The sequence below is a fragment of the Tiliqua scincoides genome, chromosome 7 (genome assembly GCF_035046505.1).
Source record: "Tiliqua scincoides isolate rTilSci1 chromosome 7, rTilSci1.hap2, whole genome shotgun sequence".
Classification (NCBI taxonomy): Eukaryota; Metazoa; Chordata; class Lepidosauria; order Squamata; family Scincidae; genus Tiliqua; species Tiliqua scincoides.
The window spans coordinates 30,425,738-30,449,376 of record NC_089827.1 but is presented as its reverse complement, the minus strand read 5'-3'; the positions used below and the strand labels follow the sequence as shown (position 1 = coordinate 30,449,376).

Below are 23,639 nucleotides of genomic sequence, written 5' to 3'. Positions count from 1 at the left end.
CCAATAGCATGGGTTCTAATCATGGGTCTCACCCCTCCTTCTCCCACTATGCATTTTTCTTTTAAATGCTTTCTTAAAAATTAAATCTCTCCCACCCCTCATGGGAGCAAAATGGAACATGTTAAATTGAGGGCAGGGGCAGAAGAGACACGGACTCTCTCCAAATGCAATCTGATCAATATAATATTAATTGTGAGACTCCATAAGTGAGGTTGATAGTTCCCAAGAGAGATGCTGGGCCCGGGGTGGGGTGGGGTGGGGCGGGGCAAGAGAGTGAATCTCTAAAGGCGCTGCTGAGGGGAGCTGCCAAGCCTTATTCTATACACCAATCTATTAATGAAGTTGCTATAGCCATAAGAGTGCCAAAGCCTCTCTCAGTCTCCATTATTGCCAAATAGCTATCTTGGTGGAACAGACCTGCTTGCCTTCCTTCAGTTTGCCTTGAGTTGCAGTGTATATTCATTATCTTGCAGAATTAATATATAATATTGTCTAAACTAGCTGGTAGTGGCTCTTAAGGGTTTCAGATAGACGTTCTGCCCAGCCCCATTTGGAGATACCTGGATTTGAACTTGAGAACCTTTGTCTGCAAAGCATGCAAAATCTGTCACTGAGTTTCAGACCCTCCTCTAGGATGCAAAATGTAGAACTGTGAAAGATTATTCCTATTTTATGAGCTCTGTCTATCCTAAACAGGAAACTTACAATGGACAAAGTTATTCATATGTTTTCTAAAGACAACATTGGAGCAGCCACTTAAGAAAGGTGAGACTGAATCAAGGTTGGCTTTTATGTCCCAATATGCTTCACCACACAATCCAAGAACTACAGCCTGAGATTCTGTGACCCTGCAAAAAATTCTGGAGTGCATGCTGTCTCCCTGCACACCTGGGGGAAAATGCTGCTCCAAGATCAGGCCAAAGACTTAACTCCAGTAATCTGCTTCCCACAGTGACCCACCTGCTGCTGCACTGCTTGTGCAGTTGTGCAAAGCCTGATTCTAAACAGAATGAGAGACTAAGCATCACAGAAAGCTGCCTTCTACTGAAACAGCATGTCATTGGTCCATCTAAGTCAGTACTGCCAATATAGACAGGTGGTGGTGGCTCTCCAGGGTTTCAGAGAGGAATTTTTCTTCTTCCCTGCCAGAAATTGAACTTGGGAATTGAACTCTACCACTGAGCTGGAGCTTTCTTATGAATTGAGCAGTTCAATGACAAACAAGTACCGGACTACAGAATCTTGTCTCTTGGAGATTATAGGTCAGGAAGGCCTCCAAACAAGGATACTTTAGGTGTGGGATGTTCTGTCTAAGGAGGGAAGGGTTGGACTATAAATCGGTGTTTCTCAAACAGTGGGTCAGGACCCACTAGGTGGGTCGTGAGCCACTTTCAGGTGGGTCCACATTCATTTCAATATTTTATTTTTAATGTATTAGACAACGCTACCATGGTATGTGACTGCATTTGGGGAAATGCACATCAGTACTTTCAACGGGCTACTACAGGTCCAGCCTATTTATACATGGATTTTTTATACACAGATTTGACTCAACACGAATGGCCACTGCAAATCAGAAAGAATGTGCTGATCCCTGGAGAAGGGGAAAAATGCATCCCTTTAAAATCCATTTAAAAAACTGAACAGTTCTTTAACAATAGCCTCATTAATGAGAGAGAAAGACGGCAGCTGGTTGATAATCCTTCACTCCCCAGCAGACCCCTCCCTTCCCCCTGAGCACATGAAAGAAAGGTGATCACTTTGCATTGGTGAAGGGAGGGGCTGAGTGAAGCTCCTTTCTAAGCTCTTGGAGCTTAGACTGATGGACTGACTGAAGGATTGTCTTCTTAATGACTCTTATCTTACATCACAAAGGTCAGCAAGGCTGTTTTTAAAATCACTGGAGGAAAGAGACTATGTTTTTTAAATTGATTTGCTATAGTGTGTTTTTTGCGATCCACACGAGTGCTTGGAACGGAACCCACGCAAATAATGAGGCTCGACCATATGCTTCTCACAATGTTAGTCAATGAGACTTATTCCTAGGTAAGTGCGGGTAGGATTGCAGCCTAGGATTGTTAAAAATTTTCCTGCTTGATGATGTCACTTCCAGTCATGACATCACTTCTGGTGGGTCCTGGCAGATTGTCATTCTAAAAATGGGTCCCAGTGCTAAATGTGTGAGAACCACTGAATTAGATGATCCATTGGACACCTCCTAATCTCCAGCTTTAACCAGAATGTTCTGCAGAACTTTATTTGATTGAACTGAAATTCACACAATTGCAAACAACTTCTAGGACGATCAGCAGAGAGGGAAGGAGAGCAATACTTCCCCCTTCTTGCCGCCTGGTTCATCCTCCAAGGCTCTGACTCCAGTCTCTCACTTTGCTGCCCTAATTCATGCCAAGAGGTCTACCCAAGAAATAGCAGTTATTTCTCTGCCATGGGAGTTTCTTTCCTGCTATTTTCAATTCATCAGTCTCCAAAAGCAGCTAAAAGCTGCTTTTGATGGGTGGGAACAGAATTATAAGGAAAGTGGGGACAGAATCATACCCAAGAGAAGAACAAAAATTTAGCCTCTTATTCTCAACATTTAGAACAAAAATTTAGCCTCTTATTCTCAACATTTTCCAACAGCATCTTCAGGATGAAGAATAGAGAAATTGAAACAAGACAAAATTAAAATGACTGCTTTAAAAAAAACAAAACACCCTTGTTGGCATTAAAATCTCAGCTAGCCCTCCTTTCCCTTATATGCCCTCCCCTTTTGGGGTGTGTCTCATCAACAGGTGACCCTCACTAGGTATTCTATTTTCCCTCCCACACATACATGTACATATTGAAATGCACTTTCTTCGCTGCTCTTGTGAGTGGGGAGTAGAGGGGCCAGCACTCAGTGGCAGAGCACAAACTCTGCAGGCAGAAGTTCCCAATGAAATGATTTCAGGTAGCAGGGCTGGGAACAACTTCTGCCTTGGAATGAATCTGCCAGCTCAGAAGAGACAATACAGTGGGTTAAGTCAGATAGCTTTTGATGTTCACAATATCTTCCTACCCATTCCTTCTCTACTCCTCTTCTCTTGGACAACTGCAGGAATTAAACAGGTACAGCCTTCATCTATCATTGCATTTCTATGCTGGGAAATGCTGCACTGTTTGAATTTCTGTCCCTTGTACAGATGATCAAAACCACATAATAACTGGGGGCAGAGGAAGGAAAATGAAAGAGGAAATGACACAGGGATCAGATTCCAGTTGTAGGAACAAGGGTGAGCAGAGGAAGAAAATGTGTACATGTAGGCTTGTATGAAGAACACATGCAAGGAGATGGATGAACATCCATAAAAGCGTCAAGTGATTATTTCAGAGCGATAGGAGATTTGCAGACCTGTAAGAATGAGGAAAATTCAGGGAGAAAATACAACTGGAAGCAGATATGACTCTACCCTGGGAAGATTCCTTCAGTGTGCATACCATTTTCTCATTGGCAGATCATTGATGGATGTAGAAATACTGGATAATACCAGAGAAGGGGGTGGAAAACAACTTTCTAAAAATGGCTCCCACAACTGAGAGGGTTTCCACTCCCATCCATCCTTCCCTAATTTTGCTGCAGAGACTGACATGTCAGCACAAAGAGCTTGACAGGCTATGCATTAATATCCTAGTCATCCATAAAAATTGGAAATAATAGTGACCATAACAGCCCCTGACCTTAAAAGGGCTCCTGTGCTATGTCCCACCCCTATTTCATGTGGCCTTGGGCTTGGCCCAGTGTTGTCTGCAGCAGTGGATTGTGCCATGTTTGTCTAGCAACTTCCTTTTCCTTGGCCCAGCAAAATGGTCTCTCTGTGACCAGTGGCGTATCTAGGGTGTGGCAAGTGGAGATATCTGCCCTGGGCACCACTTGAAGGGGGGCACAGGGCGTGAACTTACTCATGTTCTACTGATAGTGTATTTCCGCACCACAGCCAATGGTGCATTTTTGCACCAGTTTCTGGGGACCTCCAAAAAGTGGTAACTGAACACCATTTTTCATTTTTTTTTGTAGCGGTGCTTAGGATCTGTGGATTTTTGCATAAATTCACTTGATGGAACAGAACTGAATTCCTCCCCATCTCCTCTTCTCTGTGTAGCCTGCTGAATAAATTCACTAAGTGGGATGAACAGGGTTGGCTTCCCACCCCATGGTCTCTCCTTCTGTTTGAACAGGGATGCAATTTCAGTGCCTGCCATGGGTGCCATTTTCCCTAGATACCCACTGTCTGTGATCAACTGTTGCATCTGGCTCCTCTTCTGTCCCCAAAGGCCTCATAGTTGGGGAACCCCTTTCCTCCCAAGACTGTTGCTTGAAGTGACAGTTCCATCTATCATTATGTAATTTGAAAAGTTTGTTAACAGCGTCAAGTATTATTCAACTTTCCAGAATTGATGCAGCCTGCCAGCCAACACTGATGCATGCACTGCATCTTGTTGTGGTGGTGGGCAGTCATGGAGGCCTCCTCAAGGTAAGGGAATGCTTGTTACCTTGAGGCTGCTGAAAAGTTGATAGATTGGGCCCTGAACTGGCTTTCTTTCCTCTTCCCTCCCTATCCTTTTTTGTTTTGTTTCTTATCTATTAGATCAGAGGTATCAAACATAAAGCCTGTGGGCCAGATATGGCCCCCAGCAGCTCTTTATCTGACCCACATGATAACTGGGCTCTCCCAGCACTGCCATGAGCTGCTCTCAGCTGCTGAGGTGCAAAGTGACCCACTGGCAGAAGTGGCACTGCTAAAACAGCAGCACTGGGACAGCCCTATTATCATGTAGGCCATCCTTTCAGCAGCACTGCTTCTGCTGAGGTGACACTGCTGAAAGGGTGGCCTGCATGATAACTGGGCTCTGCCAGCACCACCCTTCGAGTAGTGCTGCTTATGCAGAGACACAGGGAAGGAGAGCAGAAGGAGGTCTCAGAAGGCAAGAAACAGTTCAGGGGAAGAGGCAGACCAAGAGGCGTGAAGCTGTGGAGGTTCTGAGAGAGCCCAATTATCACGGGGGCTACCCTTTCAGCAGTGCCACTTCTGCGCTAAGGAATCACTTTGCAGAGCATCTCTCAGCGGCTGAGCTGCAAAGTGATTCCTTGGCAGAAGCGGCACTCTGTGTGATTGGGCTCTCCCATATGATGAGCTAATAAGTTCCAAAGGGTGGGAAGGGGGCAGGATTGGTGACACCAAAGTATGCTGTATCCTATCCCCCTTCCTGAGCCTGATTCGCTGACATAGGATAACATGGACTTGAGCCAGCAATTTAGCAGGTGCAGCTCTGAGGTGCTCCAATGCAGCTGCTGGGACAAATGTCCCCTTTACCTTGAGGACACATCCAGCATGCATGCAGGATGCAGCACAAGTTGTCCTGGTGCCTCTGCATCTGCCTGTCTTTAATTCATGCAGCCCCAGGTGTTGCTACATCTATAATCCAGACCATTTTCTTTTTCACTACTGTTAAATCTGGTGTATTATGCACCAGATCTGCTTGGATGTGAAATCCCACAGTATTGTAACTTCTTCATTTTCAACAATTTTGTTTTGTGATAATGATGATGATTACACTGACCCAGGAAAGTAGAAATAATTTCTAATACTACACATCCAATTATGATCACCCCATAGATTTGTATAGCGGTATTATACTATTGGCAACCTTATTCTCAATCCCTTTCCTAATGACCTTACCTTCTTTAACACCACTGCACTCTGAACCTATGCTTTCATTAAGTCACAACCCCTACGTCTCTCTTCTGGTTACTCACCAACGTCATCAGAGCATAAGTGAAATTAGGGTTTTTGGCCCCAGTGTGAACTACTTGAGACTTACTGAAATTGAACCACATTTGCTATCTTATTACCCATTCTCCCAATTTGGAGAGAACCTTCAGAACACTTCACTTTGGTTTTCAACCACTTTGGTTTTCACCCCCTAAACTAATTTGGTGTCTCCAGTGCCCTTCCCTGATGACTGGAATGGAGACATTCCTGAATCCTGGGGTCATGACACCAATCCCAATTTGCGGGATTTGTTCTGATCCCGCGCTTTTTCTACAATAGTGGCTGTTAAAGAACTTGAGATATGAAGAGCAGAAGAAGAACTGTGTCATTCTAAACGTCAAGGGAGAGAAAAAGAGACTTTCAAAAAGGCTGATTTTATCACATCCTCTGAAGGCAGCTTGGATTACCTGAGACCCTGCTAGCAACTCACAATTCTTTGACCAGGAAAGGTAAAGCTGAGGTCGATCGATGAGGACCTGCCTATGAATGGCAGGGTTCAGTTACGTGGTGAGACCAGATAGTATTTATTTTCATGGCCAAGGCAGCAAAAGGGAATGGAAAGTTGAAAGTATACAACTAAAACCTTCCCTCTCAACTCCACAAAATATCTAATGAGCTCAGCTGCTTGAACAGTTTTCCTCCTTTTGAAGAAAGTTTGCTAAGAACAAAACATGGAAGCTACTGGAAAGGCAGGCAAGCTGACACACAGACCCTCTCCAATGTAATCACATTTCAAAGACTTGGTTTCCCTCGTGCCTAAGCCATCAGAGGCTCTTGTGGCAGTTCCTTACAGGGTCAGTTTCCTTGTGGGGAGAGAGAGAGAGTGAGTACTGGAAGATGGTGGCGTTTTTACAATATTCACTTGTTTACAAATCTAGAAGCTGAATATGTGGGGAATCTGCAGTACAGCTATCAAGTATATGCTTTGTGTGCAGTGTGGATAAAAAACGTGATTTAAAAAGTACTACTACTACAATAATAATAAACTTGAGAGTGCAATCCTAATTTGCGCTGGAAACAGGCAAGCCAGCAGGCCTGTGCTGCATCCAGCGCATGTTTGGGACCAAAAGCAATGCAGCCTGAGACAAGGGGAAACTATTCCCCTTATTTCATGTCATGCTGCAGCAGCCCCAATGAGGCTACTTGGATCTGTGCCACCTAACAATGTGGCGCAGTTCTGAGCACAATGGAGCAGCCAGGGGCTGCTCTGCTTCGGCTAGGAACAGGGCTAGGATCCGGCATAACTTAGCTTTCTTCCGGGGCCCGCATTGGCATGGAGAGGCTGGCGCACATCTTTGCACTGGTTTATCTCCCCACACTCCCAGGCTGGCAAAAGGGACTTGTGTCACCCAAGTGAGGGTCAGGATTGCGCCCTGAGTTTGTTTTGTTCTGAATTTGAATTATATTATATACAATTTACACACCATGAACTGACAGAGCAACAAAATATCCTGAAAGGAAAAATATTAAACCATATCAGTCAAGATGCACAACAGCAAAGGCTTCCTGCCAACTATGAAGTAAACAAGTTGAAGTTCTTAAGGTGCAAATTAAGCCACCAGTTCAATTCCAACTAACACATTGAAGCAAACAAACCAGTTCATGTATAGTACAGCTGCCATAATAACCATGGGTTACAAATTACAAAAAAAGAAATCCCCTGGCAAGTCAAAGTGGAAAATTTGATTAGAAAATGAAATAAACTTAGTGCAGATATCAGTGACTTGAAATACTTGAAAGAGGGGAACTTAAAAATGTGCAAGGAAGAGAGACTTTGTAAAAGATACAACCTGGAAAGGAAAAAAAATTGCTGGAATTAGGGAAGAATTAAAACAGCGGTAATGGAATTAAAAAAATGGAATGATATAATGGGTGTGTAAAACAGTATAGGGAAAACACGCATTTTAGAAATAATTGATAGTTATTCTATAAATTATTAGGAGAAAATGCAGCCCCCCAAATAATCAGCCTATGTAAAGATGACACCCTAAAATTTTGGGAAGACATATGGAAAAGGCCAGTTGAACATAATAAAAATGCCTCATGGAAGTTTGTAAAGAATTGAAAGGAAAACATATGAACGACATTGTGATAACAACTGATTATACAGCAAGTAAAGAATGTGAAAAACTTGAGTGCACTTGAGCCAGATGAATTGCATGGATTTTGGTTAAAGCATCTAACAAGTCTTCACCAACAAGTTTAGCAGTGGCATTTAACAATGTTCTTCAGAATTCTGTCACTGAAGACTCAATGACAATGGGTCACACACTTAATAATAAAAGATCAAGAAAAAGGCAATGAACCTAACAACTATCAACCAATGCTACCCAACCACATTCAAGCTATTTATAAGTATAAATGCAAGATCAATATATGTTTACTTATTTGAAAACAACTTGTATCCAGCTGAACAGAAGCGGCACAAAAGATCAAGGGCTGATTGACAAAATGGTGCCCAAAAATTCAAAAAGGTGAAGAAAACATTTAAATATGGCATGCATAGATTATAAAAAGCATTTGATTCGTTGCCACATAGCTGGATCAACAAGTGCTTAGAAATGTTTGAAATTAGCAATAACATCCAGCAATTCCTGAAAGAAAACATGAAAAATGGAAAACTATGTTACAGTGCAATCCTGAGCTGCACATGGGCTGGCACAAGTCCCTTGCGCCGGCCCAGGATGGTTGCAAACATGCGCCTCCTCATGAGTTGGCAAGGCCGGCATGCAGAGGCATGTTGGCCTGCAGAAGCTGGAATAAGTCTCCATACTAAAGGAGGCTCTGAGCCTTGTGTCAGCCAAGCTTGGGAGCCAGCCCTTTCCAATGGCCTAAGGCAGTGGTTCTCAAACTCTCTAGGAGAGTTTGAGAGCCACTAAGTTCTTGCGTGGGCAGGAGGGGGGAGGCGGCAGGGGAAGGCAGCAGGGCAATCCCCAGGATCGCAGCGCTCAGGACAGAGTGTATTGCAGTAATCCAATCAAGTTATACAGCCATACCAGACAAAGCTGCAGAGAGGTGCTCCTAGCTATGGTTGACACCTGCCAGAAGACTCAAAACATGGAAGGTTTTGATTTAAATCAGGGTGCAATCCTAACCTGCGCTGGAGCAGACAAGCCAAAAGGCTTGCGTTGCATCCAACGCTGGATTGCAGTGGGCAGCAGCTCAGCCACAGGTGCGGGGAAGCTCTCCCCCTTACCCGTGGTTAAGGGCTGCGTGCCCCTATGGGTCTCCTCAGATCCACGTCACCTCTGGAAGTGACGCAAGTCTGAGGAGAGCGGAGCGGCTCAAAGCCGCTCCGCTCGCCCCAAGGACGGAGGTTGGGATCCAGCATAACTGCCAGGTCCCAGCCCCACCCCTGGCTCCCCGCGCACCCACCCACGGGCCCTCCCTCCCCCCGCCCAGTAATGCCCCCTCCCCATGCCTACCTTTGCCGCTTGTGCCGGCGCGCTCACGCTGGCACAAGCTGTGGTGCGGGAGCCGCGGCAGAGGCTTCTGCCTCCGTCAGCGCATCTGGATGTGCCAACACGGCTCCCACCTAAGGAGCTGCAAACGTGCTTTACAGCACATTTGCTACTCCTCAGGGGCTCTTATACCGGCATAAGTGCCGGTTAGGATTGCTCCCTCAATGGCTTAAATTGGCCTTTAAAAAAATTAAAATCATTTTAATTGCCTGGATTTAAATCAATTCATCCTGTTCTTATACAGAATGTCCGAGGCTCAATCACAAGCATCTGCATTTCAAAAAAGGATCTCAAGTGACAAGGCATGGGGGGAAGGGATGGGGGGACAGCCTGAGCCACTGGCCATCAGAGTAGACAATACTAGGCTAGGTTGTCTGCCACAGAGTAAGGCAGCTTCACACATTCAGCATAGAGGAGCAGGCACTAAGACTACCTACACTGGCTTTTAAAGTGGCAACAGTTCTTCCAAATGTAACGCATCATGAACTTAGGACCTCCCTCCCTGCACCCACAAGGTTCCTTTCCCTGGTTTCTCCAAAACTCAGACCTCCATGCTCACTCACTCGCTCACTCTCTGTCCCTCCACCCCTTCCTAGCCACACTGCAACTACAGTCTCTTTAGCTGCAGTATGCAAATTATGTCAGCTATCAACACTCATTAAAATACATTGAGTAACTTCATAAAATGCTATATTGTCAGTGTCTGCCTCCCTCGTGGATTAGGAAAATTTAGGCAATAGTGCAGACAGATGTTAGAGGAGTTATCAAGTGAATGACTTTTTCTGTATGTTTCTCATGGACATACTCCAAGGAAAAACCATTTTAGAAGTAAGTTTTATATGCTCTAAGTATGTATCATATAACCCTATGTTAATGTTACTCTGAAATTTAGATGAAACGATGTGATCAGAACATCTCAAACTTGTTCAGAATCAATTGGCTGCAGCAGGCATGTTCATAAATGGAGAGATTATAGGCTCCTGTGATGAAGTGCTGGATATTGAAACAGCTAAATATTGCTGAAATTGAATAACTGAGATTCTAAAAGTTTCAGTCTTAACCTTTAATTGAATTCATGACTATCAAAAAATCTAGATACTAATAGGGTTATTTGCTTTAGTACAGATGTATTTAAGCTCAATCCTGAGCTGCTCAGCGCGCGAGGTTGCCATGGTGCCAAAAATGGCTGCTGCAGCATCCCGAGTTCAACTGGGCAGCTGCCAGCAGCTCCTCAGGGGAAGAGGACATTTGTCTCCTTCCCCAGGTAAGGGAAATAGCCCTGCAATTGGGCTACTCGATTCTGTGGTGGCTCTTTAGCCATCGCAGAATTAAGGAGTCCCGTATCAGGCCGCGTGACCCATCATGGGGCTCTGGATCCAGCGGAGCTCCTTTCACTCCTGTGGAAACAATTTTTTTTCCCATCCAGGGCATGTAAGTTCACATAGTGTGAATAAATCAAGATTGGGAACATGGGGTAGGCTTAAAGACCCCCCGCCCGCCATTCCATTGTCTCAGATTAGCCTCCCTGCTATGCAGTATACCTAAGTAAAACATACTGGAAATTCCACCTGCCCAACCATGTACAAAGTAAATGGGGAGGGAGTAGAACTGTCCTCAAACCAAATGTTGTATTCAAACCAATTTGTGGACAGGTCTATTAAAAGCATTAAAAGTTTTTAATATTAAAAAATATTAAAAACACAATTTTGCCATGTTGTATGGCTGAATTTCAACTTCTGCATACAAGCAGAAATACCTTTGTAACTTGTTTGCATAACTCATGAACGCTGCATATCTGGAAAACTCACACAGTGGCATTGTTTGTTCCAGGCACTCAGTCTGGGGTCCTGTTTCCAGTGTACTGAGACACAGGGCAGACTTCTCACATAAACATGCAGCCTCTTCCCTTTGCACTGCCTTGTGTCCTTAGCTTAATGGGTAATCCGGCTCTGAGCCCAGACTTCTGAATCCATGCATGGCCTTTGCTGAGACATGACACCCTGGGGGAGAACAAACAGCAGTTTGCTCCTCTGATAAGAGCATTCCCTCTAGTTCAATGACATTGCTGTGACCTTGCACTCAGCCCAAGCTTGCCAGCTGCCTCCCACCCTAGGCAGAGTGTTGCTCCTTGTTTCTCTCTCTCCCTGGACCAGCTATTAACTTTTCAGCCAGGTTTTCTTTTATTCAGCCTTCCCCAGAGACCTGTGTGGCGGCCAATCTGACACTTTTGTCAATTTGCACCCTCCAAATGATTCATTGCAACTCAAAGAGGCTTTGGCATGAGCCAGCCAATAAGCTGAGGTTTAGGAGGATCTGGATGGGGGAGAGGGAGGTGGAGGAGAGGGCCTGAGAATAAGATGCAGGCTAAAGATAGTGCAGTGTGAATCTTTTGATGATCTGCTTTTCCAAACACCCCTCCCTGTGACATAAAACCCAATCAATGCCCCCTTATTTCAAGCTGTTTTTTTCTCTTTCTCCCCATCCTACTCCTGGAGTTGAATTTCTTCCTGTAAGGTTAGGACAAAAGAGTCACAGAAATCAATTCCTTCCAACCATGGCTGCCTGCTCCTTGGAAAGCAAAGGCAATAACACAAGGCAGAGGAGGGAATTAAGAAAGAAAGGGGCATCATAGTGCTGAAGTCCCCCCCACACCACCACTTATAGCCAAAGCTCTCCCCAGTGTTCAGCTATGGCCGACTCAGTTTCACTTTGACACTGACTGGTGGCACCCTGGGGAACCCTTGAAAACAACATGAGCTGCAAATTGCTCTTCTGCACCTTAGGCCTGGAGACTCCACACAGGCAACAAGAAGGGAGAGAAAATTCTCCTTCCAGGCCAGGCTTGTCATCTTCAAAGGCCTTTGCCACAGCTCATACAATTATCAATTGGAAGAGACCTAAACACAACCCTTCTGCTAAGAGTTCCCCCTTACCCACTTCTTGCCACAGATCAATCTATAGAACCTGAACTTCAGCACCCTGCAAGCAGTCAGCAGATTGCACAGCAAGAAAGGAGGTTTGAAAAGCAAATGGACTCTGAGAATTCAGGCAAGTTACAGACATGTCTATAAGTTGATCTCACAGGTAAGGCAAGGGCAGTTTTTCAACCAAAAATCAGGGAATGTTCCACGACCCTTGGATAAGTCATGGGTAAAACTTGGGGAATGATACTTGTGAGGAGGAGCAGTAGCTTCCCCTGGAACCCAACTGAAAGGGGGGGGGGAAGAATCTGAATCACACCACTGTTTTTGAAGACATTAACAAGGTGCTTATCTAGTACTGTGTGTCATTCTTCCCTAAAGCAACAGAACTGAAAATTGCATTGAATTGCTTACAAAAAAATCCAGGTTTGAATCTGCAAAAAAGCATTTGCAGTTTAAAAATCATCCAAAACAAATGCAGCATCAATAAAAAGCAACATAAACAGCTTACCTTAACAGAACACCCTCCTTCCATTGCTGCCAGACAATTTTTTATACTGTCACTGTCATTTTAAGAGGCACTCCTGGGTTTGGAGTTAACAAGCATGCTCAGAAGATTCTACAATGGAGCACCAGCAAATGTAAACAAAGCTGCCTGTTGTCAGCTGTCTGCAATCACTCAAAAAGTTGCTCAGACCCTTCACAGATTCTCTGCAGGCACTTTTAAAGCTCTTCCAGACTTCTCTTGGCTGCTGTTACAGCCTGAGCAGCCCTGACCCTGAGCAACCTGCAGATAAGAGGAGGTGTCAATCTAGGCTTGATTTACTGGTACTGTATAAGTTTCTTACCTTATAGGTGATAATAAGTGGGAAAGTTATATTGGGAAGGAAGGTCTGTAGATCAGGACCAAAGTGTTTGTGACATTAACAATGACAGGTTCACTTTTTATTTTAAGTAGCAGCTGAATTTTCTCCCCCCCCCCCCCCCCCCCCCCCGATCAGCTCTGCAGGCCCGTTCCTGTAATGTTTCTTGGTTGCTCCTGCTTCCAATATAATATGGTCTGGATTCCAATCCCCACGAGTGGAGGGACTGAGGTTGGGTTGGGATTTTATTCCTGTGAAGAAGACATAGCAATTAAACCAGTTTAAGTCATTGCAACACAGTTACCTCTGATGCTTTGATATTCTCTTTCCTGTGACCCCAGGTAGCAGACAGCCCATTTCCTGACTTTTGTTGTGTCTGCTCTTTTTGTTTTTAAATTATATTTTAAAGAAAAGGACACTGCATTCTTCAGAAAGTATTTATCTCTCTCTCATTCTGATCCTGAAACTCCAGGTTTGCATTTCCAAAGGACCAGCTTCATCCCACTGGGGACAGACCTGCCCATTTGCAGCTTGTTATGTGTCATATTCAATGGTGAAAAAAGTGAGGTGGGAGAATCTGGAGTGAGGGAAGAAGTAGCTGCCCCCTCCCTGCAAGCCGCACTTACATGTTGTGGAGCACGCACCATCCACAGTGAGGGTCCCCAGATCCCAGGCATTCGCTGCAGCTTTTGTACTGTCCGCATGACTCCACTGGCACTCGAGTAAGCTGTGGGTGATAAGAGAACAGGTGTTTTCATTTGCAATTCCAGACAGTATTGTGCGACATTCAAAGCCATTCACACCCTTCTCAGCAAAGCAATGGCTGACTCCATCCATGTCAAAGCAGGCAAAAGTCACCTTTCAACCAGGTTGGTAGGCAGCAGAAAGACCATAGTAGTTCTCCTGAAGGTCATAAGGCTAAGTGATTGGTGGATTGCAAACTTATGCCTGAATGTGAAGCATTTGCACATGCACAACTTATGTTGCAGCATTTGTATTTAGAATGGTTTACATCCTGTTGCTGATGACTTTTCCCACATAACAAAGAATGTCCACAGGTCCCACTTGTTGATTTTAATTTGCTGATTAGAACTACAGTAATTTAAGAATTCAGCTGCAAGCTTATCGGTGCTTCCCTTGGAATAAGCCCCATTGGACATAATGGAGTTTACTTCTGAGTAAGCATGTGCAGAACTGGACTGGAAATCTATAGGAGAGTGAATTATGAAAGTGATACGCCTTTGGGCCAGCCCCGCTCAGCTAACTCAGAGGATGGCAGCAGGGGGGGCACTATTGCAGCAGGAGCAGCAGCTGGCTGCTCCCTAAGCAAGATGATTGAGTGACATGCCTACAGTTGGATCAGATATCTCAAGGCCACTTGGGGGGGGTACTGGAAAGTCTTCCTCCACCCTTCCTCCAAGAAGCTCAGGATGGTGTACATGAGGATTATCCTGTCCTCAGAATCTTGTAAAAGAGTTAGGTTGAGAGTCAACCTGTACATTACATTCTACAAGCAGTGACCTGCTTGTTCTTTGCTTTTAAATTAAATAGCAGCTGATTCATCCCCATTCCTCCCACTAAAGATTTGGAGAGCAGGAGGAGAATTTTAATCTTACCCTCTGCTACATTCCCAGTCCAGATGCCCCTCTCTTGCACAGCTGCTGCAATTTGCCATGGAACAAAAGCTGCCAATAGCACCGGTTGAAAATTTTTCTCTCTTAGAAAATGGCAGATGAGGGGGCAATTAGATCCATATCAGAATGAAGGTGGGAGTAAATTTAAAGCCCCCCTCCCAACAATCCTTACAACTCCGAGAAGCACTTGCTGCAGTCACATCACTAGGTTGTCATACTGCACCAGGTGACACTGGGGGGTGGGGCTAGATGGACCACTGGTTTGGTTGATACAGGGCAGCTTCCTCTGTTGCATGGATTTCAAAGTTTGTTTTTTAAACAGTTCCTTCCCCCCAACTTGGCATATTTTTCCTCAGTTCTAGCCAATCAAGATATTGGTACAACATGCTGCCATGTAGCCATTTAGGACAGCAGAACTGTCAGCCCAATTCTAACTAATCCCCCTGCTGATGCTGCTGCAGCAATGGAGTGCAGCTGTATCCTGGGGGGAGGGCATTCAGACACCTCCTCAAACTAAGCGAACTTTTGTTCCCTTACCCTAGCGCAAACCTCTACTGTCTCAGTGGGTCAGATCTGCAGTTATTTGGCTGGCACAAGTCCAAGAAGAGTAAGAGAGAGAAGAAATGGGTCTGGTGCAAGCTGATGCCCTGGGATCCAGCCCCGTTCCACCTCCCACCCGCCCTTCCCCACCCAGAAACTCCCTGCCCAGAATCTCCTCCCACTCTCCAACCCACTCCGCACACACCCCCTGCCCTCTCCACTGGCTTACCTTTGTTGCCCAGGATAGTTGGCAGTGGGGCCTCTGGCGCTGCTGCAGCAACAGCAGACCCAAAATGGCTGCTGGTACAGCATGCTGCCATGTAGCCATTTATGATAGCAGAGCTGTGTTCCGCTATCATAAAGGTCAGTATAGCTCTAGGTAGGTTTGGGCTAAGTGTCCTGGATCTAAGAGAGATAGAGACATTTTGGTTTGGGTTGTTTGGTGAACAACCCAGGTAAGACAAAGCTTGTTCCCTCAGAATTCTCTTTCCTCCTTCTTTGCCCCCTTCTCCAATCATTTTTCTGATGCTGTCACAGATTCAAAGAAGGCATCTCTAATTAAAATTTTAACTAAGTGTTAAATTTCCTGTTGATAGTTTGATAGTCAAAGCTTCCCAGATAACACGTGCCTTCCTTCAAGCTACCTTTCTGGTCTCAGGGGCCCAAGTGGCATTTTCCCATAGGGGGGAAAATACTATAGGTTGGAAAGACACAATGCAATCAGTCTTACATGTTTTTGCCCCTTAGATCACTGTGTCAGCAGAGTAAGGTTGTTTTCCCCTTGACAAAGAGAGGCATTGCCCAATGAAACATCACTGAATTCCATCAACACTAAACTTCCATGCTGCAATGAATGACAGATTGCGGAAGCATATACCTGTGCCTGACGGGCAGTTTTCAAGAACTATGCTGGGACTTGATCTATGAACTGACTGATTAGGATTTATGATGATGATTTCTTGAATGATAGCAAGTAGGTCTGTGTGGTTTGCTTTTGGGGAGAATTTTTTAACCACCTCAAGAGAAAGAAAGAGGCTAGAACTAGGCAGGCTGATACATGTGAATGGTTGGGCCAAAAGTTCTCCAAGGAGAACTTCGGTCCAGACTTTTGGATGCTCAGGAGCACAAGGGGATCAAAACCTTTTGCTTTCACCAGTAGTACAGCTAGGTCATTAGACTGAGGCCCATAAATATTTGTCAATCCCATACGACATGATTGATTACCGCAGACACCCACGCATAAGTCGTCCCCACAGATAAGTTGAGGGCAGGCTTTGAGCCAGCAATCATGGAATTTTCTATGACCCTCGGATAAGTCGGGGTGTCTGACTATAGTTTTGTCTGATTTTACCCCAAGCCAGATCCTGAAAAATAACCTACCACTAATTGTTACCTAAGAACTGTAGCCTCTAATTTATTAAAAACATAGTAAAAGATCATAAGATACATTTTTATTTAAATTCTGGTCTTCACCACCTTTTTGTAAACACTATCAGAGTAAGTGCACTGTAAACAACATACCAGTAAATCAGTGGTTCCCATCCTGGGATTCATGTACTCCCAGGGACACTCAACAGGACCTTTAGGGGTACTTGAAAAAGAATGGAATAATGGAAGAAAAAGGCAGGTCATGCTCCAGAATGCCTTGCAAGGACCAGCAAGGCAGGAAGGGAGGTAGCTAGCTGGCTTTGAAAGCCCCACCAACAGCTAGTTTTTGGTCATCAATTCATGTATGAACCAGTGATTGAAAACCAGCACATTAAAAAAGCTGAAACATAATATGTAAAGTGATCTATCACCCAGAATTTCTCAGCACACTTCTGGTGCAAAACAGTGCAAAGGCAGAGTCTTCTGTTCCTCAAACAGATAAAAAGAGAAAACACTGTGATGAATACATGAAGTCTGGGTTTTCATAGAGAGGGCTTGTATTATTACAAACATTTTGCTAATATGAAGGGTACAATTTATTATTGCCAAGGGATATGCAAGTGAAAAAGGTTGGCAACCACTGCAGGAGAACCATGAATCAAATCCACCTTTAAGGTGTCTGGTGTGTTAAGCCAGAAGCTCTACATACAACATACAACCCATAACACATAACTGAGAGTGTGCAATTCAATTCACAGCAGAGAGATGCAGCTGCATATATTTGCAATCCTTTTTACTCAGAAGTAGACCCACTGCTTTCCATGGGTGTTATTCTGAAGTAATGCTGCATTGAATTGTAGCCTGGGAATTGTTGCTTGACCTCTGCCAAATGCAAAGCCTTTGCAAAAGGGAACGGAGGGGAAAAAAAGGTTAACTTTGGCTGAAATGCCCCAGGAAAGTAACTATAGCAACTAACCAGCTGCCTGTCTAAGCTTAGAAAGAACCTGTTGAAAGGCTCTGCCCTCTCATTGACCCAGAGATAAGGCGAAGTGAGAATTGGAGCTTGATTACTTGGCAAAAATTTCACGTACTATACCTGAGTATCTACGGTACTTAATTTTTCACATTTTTATATCACCCTCTAAGGAGATCAGGTTGGTTGTGCATGGTTCCTCTCCTTATTTTGTCTTCACAACAACTCTCTGAGGTAGGTGAGACACAGAGATAGTAATAGTCATGACATGAAATGAATAATAATGGCCAGAAAATGCAGTGAATATTTCCCCACAAGCAATGGATGAAATTCTGCATCAAATGGTATACAACATGATTATATTATTCCTAAAAGCCATGATTTCCAGAATTTTGGTTACTAGAGTGTCACCCCCCCCGCCCCCCAAGGATGTCTCATTGGTCCATTTTGAGTTAAGGCAGTGATTCTCAAACCTTTAGCACTGGGACCCACTATTTAGAATGGATGCATAAGTTTGGAATCCACCAGAAGTGGTCATGGCTGGAAGTAACATAATCAAACTAATTATAGAGCTAGTCTCTCAAAGTAAACAAGGGAAAGCTCCTGGGCCAGATTTGGTATTGTCAGAGATCCTGAAAGTGGACCCCGAATGGTGGGCCCCTATTCTATCCTCATTATTCACAGTGGTGGACCAAACAGGTATAATACCAGCTGAATGGACAAATGCTATTATAGTGCCTATTTATAAAAAAGGCGACCATCGTGATCCCTCCAATTTTAGACCTATAAGCCTTTTATCAGTGGGGGGAAAACTTTATGCAAAACATCTTTTAAACAAACTGCTATCCTGGATGGAAGATCTGGGCCTTCCAGGGTGGGATCAGATAGGATTTCGAAAAGGATCTTCACCAATTGATCACTGTGCTGTTTTAGCTCATCTGATTGACAAGTACACAAGGCTAAAAAATCAAAAATTATATGTTACTTTTCTGGATCTTAAAGGAGCCTTTGACTCCTTTAATAGATCGCTGCTATGGGACAAACTAGTTAAACTCAATATAGACCCTAGACTTCTAACTCTTATTCAGAAACTTTATACAGGCACCACCTGCCAAATTAAATTTACATCTTCGGGGAAATTGACCCCCAAAATTCAGGTCGAAAGGGGAGTGAAACGGGTGCATTTTAGCACCCACTCTTTTTAATCTTTTTCTGCACGATTTTACCCCCTTTTTGCTTCAGACAGATGGACATTTTTCCAAACTAGGTTCAATGCATATTGCAGCATTGCTTTATGCAGATGATGCAGTGCTAGTATCCTGTACACCTATTGGACTTAAGCGACTTTTAAATAGAACTTCTGACTATCTGAAATGTAACAAACTTGAACTGAACTCTCAGAAAACCAAAGTTATGGTCTTTTCAAAATCATGGTGCCCAGGTACTTGGTCTATCGGAGGGGAGAAACTGGAACAGGTCAAAAGCTTTAAATACCTTGGAATTCACTTCCATTACAATCTTTGCTAGGGTACTCATCAAAAATTGGTTACCAACTTGGCCCGTGTCACTTTGCAGAGCACCAATCGGTTCTTTTTTAGTCAGGGCAATCGTTATATACCAGCTGCTCTCAAGGTATTTAATGCCAAGGTATCGGCACAGCTCCTGTACGGGTGCCCTATCTGGATTAGCTCTATAAATCACACCCTTGAGAGTATCCAAGCAAAATTTTTGAGGGCTATCCTGGGTTTACCTAAATCTGTACCATACTCTGCATTATGTTTGGAGACCGGACAATCGCTCTTAGTATCAAGAGCATGGCTTTTAACCATACGCTATTGGCTCCAATTACATTATAACGTGAAACCAGGCAGTCTCCTATCCAGAATGCTATCTGAGTCTGGTTCTTCTAAATGGTATAGCCAAATTAAATCAAAAATTGAATCAATTGGTTTTTCATTGGATTTTTTAAGTTTCTATCCATTCCCTGAAGTTTATCAAAGGGTAAAGCAAAGAATGCTAGACATTGAGACATAAAACCTCTTTGAACTTGCTTCTAGAATTTGCTCCCCTCTTAATTTCTCTATTCCGCTAAAGTATGGGCAAATGGCTCCTTATCTGAGTATTCTGATAAACCCCTCTGAACGTCGTGCAATCTCTTTGGCAAGATTCAATGTGTTTCCATCCAAGGTCACAGAAGGCAGATATAGGCAAATACCATATAGAGAACGCCTCTGCCCTTGTAATTTGGGAAATGTTGAATCAATCATACACATTCTTTTTTATTGTCCTCGGCACACTAGATCCCGCCACACTTACATGACTCCACTTCTCAGCAAAATGAATGGGCTTTCGGATGAGGCAAAACTGAAGTGTCTCCTAAATGACTGCTCACCAGATGTGCTAGAGGGAATTTCTAAATTTTTACTTTTGGTGATTTCCAAGCCTTCTTAATGTAATTTGTCAAAAATGTTGATATTTCATGTTGAACTGTAAATGTTTTATTAGTAATTTAGTATCTTAACTCCGTTTTTGATAAATGGGACTAGGACTAATTATGTTTGCTTTTATGATTTCTCTATCTATGCCTAATAAAGGTTCATTCATTCATTCATTCATTCATTCATTCATTCATTCATTCATTCAACTAATTAAAATAAATAATTAAAAATAATTAAATTAAAGAAAAACAAATAAATAAGGGGAAGCCAGCCCTGTTCCACCAAGTGAATTTTCTCTGTACCCTGACTGCAATAACACCACCACCCCACAAAAAAATCAGTGAGATTTTCAGCCCTACTCAGTGCCCAGTTCAACTTAAGTTCTTGTATTTCAAGCATAGCACTATCAGGACCCACCTAGCTTCACAAGTCTAAAATAGAAAAAATTAACCTTACCAGCTCACAACTGTTTTATTCTTTTTTTAGGGGGGGACGGGACTGCCTTCTAAAGCATTTGTTGAACTCCACGTTTATCAGATCGAGACTATAATAGGGGAAGCAAATTCCCCTTTGCTTGACCTGACCACGAGACAAGGCACATTTGTTTACTCATGAGTAAATGTGACTGTGTGACTTAGTTTTGCTTTCCATAGGACTCAATGCATTCATAAAGCTTGGAGAGTGAGCTTCTCTGGTGTTTTCTGGGGGCTGCATTTATCAGATTGGAACCATTCTGGTGTTGTTGGATTCCTCTCAACCTCTCAACTTAGTCCAGTGGACTAAGGCAAGTTCGCCTACCCATGAGTAAACACACAATATGGTTCAGTTTCACTTTTCATAGGGCTCCATCCATGCATTTTTGCTTTCTGGTTTTTTGGCCATAACTTTTAATAGAATGGAGATATTTCACTGTGGTTTTTTTCATTGCATTCTGCTGTAAATTTCTCAACAAGTGGTATATGACATGGTGACATAATGGTATTATTCCTAAAAACCGTGATTTTAGCTATTTTGGCCCTTTGTCGTGTCATTCCCCAAGGCTGGCACCTAGGGCGGACTACCCCCTGCCCTTTGCTAGCTATGCCACTGGCTTTGCAAAAACTACATGTGTTTTGTTTGCAATTAGTGGAATCGGCCACAACAGCAACTCCTGGAAGCTATTAGCAACTACTTCTGTTTTAAACCTAGGAATGCCCTCTGTGCAATGCAATGCTAAAGCATTCAGCAGAGAGGGGTTCCTGGAGGATAAAATGAAGTGCTGCCACCACCTAGGGCAAATGTTACCCCTACCTCTACATTTTAGACCACCCAGATATTCCCCCCAGTGCCTCCTACCTTCACTGCTTGTGGAAAGCAAAGGGTAGGGGACATACCGTTCAGTAGCTTCATATTGTAGGGGAAGATCAGTAGTGTGTAGCGAGGTCTCTTTTGGCAACGCTTGACTATTGTGACCAATCTCAGCGAACCCTCAATAAGTAGCAAAGGAACTCCAGCAAAGGTACAACAGGGTTCAGCAGACCACAGTTTGAAAACAACTGGTTTAGGACAAGTGTCCTGACATTATGACAGTGCACCCTCCTCCCTCTACCTGCAGCAGTTTGGCACCCCCTCTTGTTCCACCCACAATTTTGGTTTCACTATGTCCAAATTTGGAAGCTGCCATAAATGTATGATGAAGACTGGTGCAATTGTATTGTTACATGTTCACACCTCACTTTTTCAGGCAGGGAGAAGTTCCAGAGCAACCCAAGTTCAGACTTCCCATGGTGCCTTTGTATATCCACTTTAAAAAAAAAACAAATATACAGGTTTGAGCATCTGAACTCCTAGCATAGCATAGCACATAGAACTCATAGCATGCACTCCTGCAGGCAGCATTGAATCATATCCTTATTCAAGATGCCCTGGATGCTGGCTTGCTCTCTCCAGCTTCTCCATTCCAGTCTGTCGCATCTCAGAGACCAAAACTCTGCCTGTCTCAGTCTGCCTCAAACTCTCTCTCTCTCTCTCTCACTCTCACTCTCACTCACACACACACACACACACACACACACACACACATACAGCACTACTATTGTTCTTCTGATCCACTGGCTACCAGAGAGAGGATGGAGGAAGGAGTCACCTTACACCTAAGTCCCTCCTTCCAGGTAGTAGAAGTTAAATCACCCATCCAGGACCATGGAGGGCTATTAAGAATCAGTGTTTTGCTAAGTCAGGAAGTTAATTAGTGATTCTGAATCTGAATTTGGTTGACTGTTCAGTGCCATGGGAACTTAAAGTAGCTAATGAAGACACCACATCAGTAAATCAAATAATGGGTAGAAGGGTGAGGAGGCAGGAGAGAACTTTCTACATCCTTAATCTCCTCTCTGGCATTGAGGCCACTATAAGGAGCAGTGCAAATGGAGTGACAAAAATCCAGACTACTGGGCAGCTCAATTCTGAGCTGCCTGGTAAGCGGGTCTGCTGCAGCGCCAAAATGGCTGCTGCGGCATCCTAAGCAGCCTCTGGTGGCTTCTTGGGGAAGGGAAAGCCTTCCCCTAAGTAAAGAAAATAGCCTTGCAATGAGGCAACTTGATTCTGCAGTGGCTCTGTGGCTGGTGCAGAATCAAGAAGCCCTGTTTCAGGCTGCGCAGCCTGACACGGGGCTCCAGATCTGGTGGAGCTGAGCTCCGCAGGTCCCATCCCCTCTCTCCCCCACCATACCTTCCCCCTGCCCCCCACCCACCCTGGAATGCCTCTTCCCCACCCTGTCTTACCTCTCCACCGTCCAGTGTTTGCACGAAGCGCCAGGCAGCAGATCATGGGCCCAGTGCCAGAGCTGGCCCAGCGTGAGTTCACACTGAGCTAGCTCCGGTACTGGGCCCACAGTAAGCCAGTGCACACAGGTCAGGATTGGGCCCTAAGTGAGGGAGACGTGGGGTCAAAGACTCATATAAACGACTCACTCAGGAAGCCACATTTTGCATGATAGTGTAGGGGTTACACATGCAGTTTCATGAGCTCTCTCAGGACACCGAGCTGACCGGCTGGCATCCTAGAGCCTTTTTACTTTCACCTTCAACTACTCTGCAGTGAGATTAATTAAAACTGATCCACGCTGATCACTGACTCACGCTTTAGTGTCAGATCCTCTCATTAATAAAGGTAGAGTCTACAGGAAACAATGGCGCAGTGACTGAAAGACAAACCACCTAAGGGTCATCATCTGAAAAGAAAGCAGCAGTCAACAAAGCCAGCATATCACAGCTCAGATCTGAAGAGCACCCCCCTCACCTTCTGTGGAACGTAAATCTGCAATTAATTTCATCCTGCTCCGTAAATCTAAAGTTTGGAGATCAGCCTATGCCCTTCGGGAGCAATCAGCCGTTCATGCTGCCCTGAAGCCTCGCATGCAAAGCTGCAGCAATTTGCCAGTCTTGGTAATTACTGTAGATACTTGCTTATACAGTGATAAATTTGTGCCCCAAATTCACTGGAGAATCGCCCCCTCGCCTTATCTCCGCAGTCACCCAGGCAGACACAGGGGGTGAGGGGGCCATTTGCACCAGGTTGGGGGGGTCTTGGTAGGAGGATGGACAGCTGCACCTCCCCCCAGCCTGCCGGTCACGCCTGGAGCCTCGGAGCC

At 44.4% G+C, this 23,639-nt stretch overlaps 1 protein-coding gene across 2 annotated transcripts in view; it reads right to left on the bottom strand.

Moving 5' to 3' along the window:
- PLXNA4 (plexin A4) overlaps positions 1–23,639 on the bottom strand; it is a 705,695-nt gene that overhangs the window by 248,896 nt on the left and 433,160 nt on the right. Inside the window, exon 5 of one of the 2 annotated variants that reach the window (XM_066633821.1) lies at positions 13,682–13,782. In XM_066633821.1, the coding sequence (XP_066489918.1) occupies positions 13,682–13,782 (101 nt within the window). Of the gene's footprint in view, positions 1–12,703; positions 12,770–13,681; positions 13,783–23,639 lie in introns of those variants that run through there. The other variant, XM_066633822.1, reaches the window with a different exon arrangement.